The following is a 5,706-nucleotide window of genomic DNA, read 5'->3' on the forward strand; positions in this document are numbered from 1 at the left end:
AATTCTTAAAAACTTTTTTTTGCGGATATGTGTTTCGGATAAGTAAATAACCTTGAATCAGCCCCACACATTTTCCAAAAGTATATATAGATATCCAAGTAACTCAAATGATAATTGATATCGAAATTGAATTCAAATCTTGCAATCTCAGCTAGAATTACTAAAATGTCTGCTGCTAATTTATTAAAAAAAAAGGGATCAGATATCGTTGTTTTATCAGCCTTAAGATCTCCTGTAACTAGAGCCATTAAAGGTGGAAATGCTAAAATGTACCCAGAAGAATTGTTATATCAGGTTTTGAAGGGTTCTGTTGATAAGTCTGGTATTAACCCAGAATTAATTGATGACATCTTAATTGGGACAGTTTTACAAACTTTGGGTGGACAAAAAGCTTCGGCTCTTGCAGTAAAGTCTGTAGGTTTCCCAATCAAGACTACTGTGAATACTGTGAATCGTCAGTGTGCTTCCTCTGCTCAGGCATTGTCTTACAGTGCAGGCTCAATTTTATCAGGTGAAAACCAATTTGCAATTGCAGCAGGTGTGGAGTCCATGACACACGATTATTTTCCTCACAGAGGTATCCCAACTAGAATTTACCAGCCATTTAAAAATGATGCAAGTTCAGAAGCTCAAAATGTGTTAATGCCTATGGGTATTACAAGTGAAAATGTTGCTAAGAAATACGGAATTTCAAGAGAAGACCAGGATGCATTTGCACTCCAATCTCACTTGAAAGCATATGAGGCTACTGAATCTGGTCATTTCTCGAATGAAATTTTACCTATCAAAGCTAGGACCAACAATGAAGACGAACCATTAAATATTGTAGAAGTTACAAAAGATGATGGTGTTCGTGGAAGCTCTACTATAGAAAAATTAGCATCTTTAAAACCAGTCTTTGCCGAAGATGGTACTACCACAGCTGGCAATTCGTCCCAAATTTCCGATGGGGCATCGGCCGTTATTATTACCACAAGAGACAATGCAGAAAAGATTGGAATTAAACCTATTGCGAGATTCATCGGTTCATCTGTTGCCGGTGTTCCATCTGATTTAATGGGAATTGGCCCTTCTGCTGCCGTTCCTCAATTATTGAACAGATTGAAGGTCGATATCAGCGACATCGATATTTTCGAATTGAATGAAGCTTTTGCCTCTCAATCCCTTTATTGTATTGACAAACTAGGTATTAACCATGATAAAGTCAATCCATACGGAGGTGCTATTGCTATTGGTCATCCATTAGGAGCTACCGGTGGTAGAGTTATTTCAACCTTATTGAACGGTTTGAGAGCACAAAATAAAGAGTTGGGGGTAATCTCAATGTGTACTTCTACCGGTCAAGGTTATGCTGCCTTATTCGCCAATGAAGCTTAGTGTATATGGATATATCAGTATTACGTATCGAAAATAAATATATAATAACTATAGAAAGTGAAATAGACGTTTGTTAGAAGTTCGATGGGTAACATCAATTGGTTAAATCTGACAAAGCTTAACAAGGCCATAAAGCAACCCACCACCAACAACAGGAATAACGAAGTTATCGTCGATGTTAAAAATATCAACAAATTCCGAAACACTTGCAATAACACCAGATATTAATGCATAGGAATGTAAATTTAAAGCACTTGATTCTGGAGTCCACATAATATATCCTGGTTGATTGTCAAACTTAGGAATAAAGTAACCATAAACTAAATAACAACAGGAAACACCTACTGAGAAACAGGCTAATGTTCCGGCAAGAGATTTACCAGGAACAATTTGGGGAGTATATTTACCATATTGACGGCCTATAGTTGATGCTGCTGTGTCAGCCCAACTCAACAATAATATTCCCATAAAAAGAATATCTCTTGGAGCTAAAAGAAAAAGTATTATAACCCCGGCTAAATACCATAATGTTCCATTATACGAGTTAACTTCACTATCTCTAACTATGAACCACCATCTAGCCACGATTCTCTTGTTCAATTCTGGATCACGGAGACGTACAATATCATTTATAAGAATAATAACGAATAACGCTGTCAGTGGTGCAACAAATTGCAGTTGTGGTACACCTAAGGCAAACATCACTAGCGTAATGAAACCTATGGAACAGTGTAAGATCTTTCTTGGGATCTCATGTTTAATAAGAAATTTATGGAATTCGGATTCCTCTGGCTTTTCTTCATTCACGTTTTCATTTTCTGATTCAAGTTTTTCTGTCTTGGAAATTTCTACACTTTCAATCTCAACTTCTGTATCATCAAGATCAAAATCTTCCTCTTCTATTTCTTCCTCATACACTTCATCTTCATCTTCACTAATAGCTGAAGTAGTCGTTTCGTCATAAAGATAGGTTGTGTCTTCTTCTTCTACATATGAATCATCCACGTCATATGTTAAAATTGTTTTCTTTAACACCGATTTTGGTGTTTTAGCTCTCACATTTTTTTGAATACGGGGCGTACTGGGAGTACGCGACTCTTGTGTTTCTGATGTCATTATATATGAGATCTATCTATTGTGGGTATATTAATTCAAGTTCCAAAAAAAAAAGAACTACTAAAACTTCTGTTCATCGGGCTCATTAAATCACGGAACTTTTTTTTTAGTATTATTGTTTATAAACCAGAACGAGATTTTGTGTCATCGTATTGTCAACGTGTTGTAGTTGCAACACACACACATATATGTATATATATATATATATATACGAGATATATGCACTTTGGTTTGATACAGTGATTGACATTGAATGTTCAGCTAATCTTCTAAGAAGTCTGATGAGCCAAAAAAAAAAATTAGCTGTAGAACGAAATTAGAGTAAGATTGATTATTATGTCTTATAGATAATAGGCTGTAATTACACCTGATCCCATTTTACGTAACCGAATGCTGTCAAAGCAATACGAATACCCCAAAGTTTAGTTATGTACAAGGTGTCTTATGAGAGACTTAGCCTAATTTAGAAATAACTTTCTCAGCAATTTCAATGTAAGGCTGTGCTATTTTTGAGTTTGGGTGCGATACAACCACAGGCTTTCCAGCATCGGATTGCATGCATATCTCTTCATTTAAAGGTATGGAGCCTAATACCTCCAAATGGTGCTTTTTGGCTTCTCTTCGAGCACCGTCAGTCCCGAATATGTGTGATTCGTGATTGCAATGGGGACATACAAAGTAGCTCATGTTTTGAACCAAGCCTAGGATAGGGATATTAACCTTATTGAACATTGTGATTCCTTTCACGGCATCAATCAAAGCTATATCTTGTGGAGTGGTGACAATAATTGATCCGTCGACTTTTAATTGTTGACTGATTGTCAACTGTGTATCACCAGTTCCTGGTGGCATATCCACAACCAAATAGTCTAGATTTGTCCATTTTACTTCAAATAAGAGCTGCTGTAAAGCTTTCATAACCATTAAGCCTCTCCATACAATTGCATTTTCTGGGTTTATTAAATATCCCATCGACATTGATTCCACCCCATAATTTGTCAATGGTATCAATTTTCCGTCCTCTGATAAACGAGGCTCTCCTGATAAATTTAATAATCTAGGTACGGAAGGTCCAAATACATCAGTATCTAGGACACCAACTTTCTTGCCTAACCCCTGCAATGCCAATGCAATGTTTATAGAAACAGTAGATTTGCCTACACCACCTTTTGCAGAAGAAACCAATAATATTTTATCCACTCCTGGTATTTTTTGTTTTATTGGTAATCCCTTGGACATTCTAGGAATATCCGGTACTTTACCATCCTTCTTTACCCTAGGTAATCCTAATGGATTCTCATGAGGTCTCTTCACGGAGGTATGAAAATATGCAAATCTTAATGCATTCACATTTTTACGGTTGAGGCAACCTTTCTTAATCTCTCTTATAATCATTTTATAGTTCTAAATCAATAGCCTAGTTGTAGTAGTTCAAGCTCTAAAGAAGCGATGCTGATGTATTTAGTGCGGCTCAAAAAAATACAAGATTGATTTTAAACATTTCAAGATTTATATTTATAGAAATCTTAAATAGTCATGATATTTATAAGGAATATAAATAGTCTTGTGGTTAATCCAACTACTAGAGTTTTTGGCTCTGGGTCTTTTTTTTCCAGAAAAGTATTTTATTCTAATGCTACAGTGGACTATAAGCCAACAATCTATGCTCTTTCGACAAAACTAGCAAGATCTGCAATAGGTGTTATCAGGGTCTCCGGATCTCAATCGCAGTATATATATAATAAGTTAACTAAAACATCTATGCCTCCAAAATTGAAAACTGCAAGCGTACGGAAACTATATTCACAGGAAGACGTACTCCTAGATGAAGCGCTCACGTTATATTTCAAGTCTCCTAAAACTTATACAGGGGAAGATATATTGGAATTACATTTACATGGTGGAACTGCAATTATACAATCTGTTCTTAATGCTATAAAGAGATTACATAACCCAAGAAATGGTATTAACATAAGGTACGCGGAGAATGGTGAGTTTTCTCGAAGAGCTTTTATTAACGGAAGATTCGATTTAACTGAAATCGAAGGAATAAGAGAGATGATAGATGCCGAAACTGAGTCTCAAAGAGTTGCAGCTTTATCTTCTTTAACTGGTGATACTAAGAAAATATTTTCTGAGTGGAGAGAACAAATAGTGAAAAATGTTGCGTTATTGACGACTGTAATCGATTTTGGAGAAGATCATGATATAGAAGAAGTCGCTCAATTATTTGATACTGTTGAACAAAACATGAATACTCTTTCTAGTGAAATAAATACTTTCTTGCTAAAGGTTTTGAGTTCTGAAGTCTTGATGAAAGGTATTAAACTCATCTTGTTAGGACCTCCAAATGCCGGTAAATCATCATTGTTGAATTATTTAGCTAACAAGGAGGCTGCTATTGTTAGTGACATAGCTGGGACTACTAGAGACGTTATTGATGTACCATTGGATATAAACGGATACAAAGTTATTGTTGGTGATACTGCGGGTATACGAACCACAACTAATGCTGACAAAATAGAAATCGAAGGAATCAAGAGAGCTAAGCTAAAATCTTTAGGGGGTGATTTGGTTTTAGTTGTTTTACCACTTGAAGATAATTCGTACATAGATTATACGGACTTGATTTCTCATATTAAATTATTAAATGATGAAGGAAAGGAGATAATAGTTGTTTTAAATAAGCAAGATTTAATATCGAATTCAAAGCATACCAAGAATGAAATCGTTGAAAGCTATAGTGAAAAGTTGATGCTACCGGTTGAAAACTTCCATTTAGTATCTTGTATTACTGGATATGGAATTTCAGAATTAATGTGTGTGCTAACAGATACATTCAAAGCAATTTCCTTGACGGAAACTACTGATCCTATTGTGATATCTGCTAGAGCTCAAGATATTCTCAAAAATGATGTTATATATAGTATCGAGCAATTTAATATCTGGAGAGAGCAAGATGATGTTGTATTAGCATCAGAAAGTTTGAAACAAGCTGCCGAGGGTATCGGAAAAATTACAGGTGAAGCGATAGGCGTTGAAGAGGTTCTAGGGGTCGTCTTTTCAAGCTTCTGTATCGGCAAATGACCCATTAATTGGCTAGCCATATTTGTAAATATACATGTATTAATAGTAATATAAACTACAAACTTGACCTTTTATAAAAGTTTACTCTAAGCACTATGACACACAATTATAAAGCTCGTTTTCTCG

The 5,706-nt window shown here is 35.5% G+C and overlaps 4 protein-coding genes across 4 annotated transcripts; 2 read left to right on the plus strand and 2 right to left on the minus strand.

Annotated features, from left to right (window-relative positions):
• Positions 1–165: 165 nt before the first annotated feature.
• Positions 166–1,377, plus strand: POT1-2 (Pot1-2p; the record flags this gene model as incomplete). The annotated part of the gene is made up of 1 exon (XM_015614644.1): positions 166–1,377. The coding sequence occupies one exon, from the start codon at positions 166–168 to the stop codon at positions 1,375–1,377; it is 1,212 nt and encodes a 403-aa protein (XP_015464525.1).
• A 102-nt stretch (positions 1,378–1,479) lies between these two features.
• On the minus strand, positions 1,480–2,493 carry AC631_05816 (diacylglycerol kinase; the record flags this gene model as incomplete). Its single annotated transcript, XM_015614645.1, has 1 exon — positions 1,480–2,493. The coding sequence occupies one exon, from the start codon at positions 2,491–2,493 to the stop codon at positions 1,480–1,482; it is 1,014 nt and encodes a 337-aa protein (XP_015464526.1).
• A 453-nt stretch (positions 2,494–2,946) lies between these two features.
• On the minus strand, positions 2,947–3,888 carry AC631_05817 (uncharacterized protein; the record flags this gene model as incomplete). The annotated part of the gene is made up of 1 exon (XM_015614646.1): positions 2,947–3,888. The coding sequence occupies one exon, from the start codon at positions 3,886–3,888 to the stop codon at positions 2,947–2,949; it is 942 nt and encodes a 313-aa protein (XP_015464527.1).
• A 366-nt stretch (positions 3,889–4,254) lies between these two features.
• On the plus strand, positions 4,255–5,580 carry AC631_05818 (uncharacterized protein; the record flags this gene model as incomplete). Its single annotated transcript, XM_015614647.1, has 1 exon — positions 4,255–5,580. One exon carries the CDS (start codon positions 4,255–4,257, stop codon positions 5,578–5,580), a length of 1,326 nt encoding a protein of 441 aa, XP_015464528.1.
• Positions 5,581–5,706: the final 126 nt, after the last annotated feature.

This window comes from Debaryomyces fabryi (genome assembly GCF_001447935.2).
Source record: "Debaryomyces fabryi strain CBS 789 chromosome Unknown contig00290, whole genome shotgun sequence".
Lineage (NCBI taxonomy): Eukaryota > Fungi > Ascomycota > Pichiomycetes > Serinales > Debaryomycetaceae > Debaryomyces > Debaryomyces fabryi.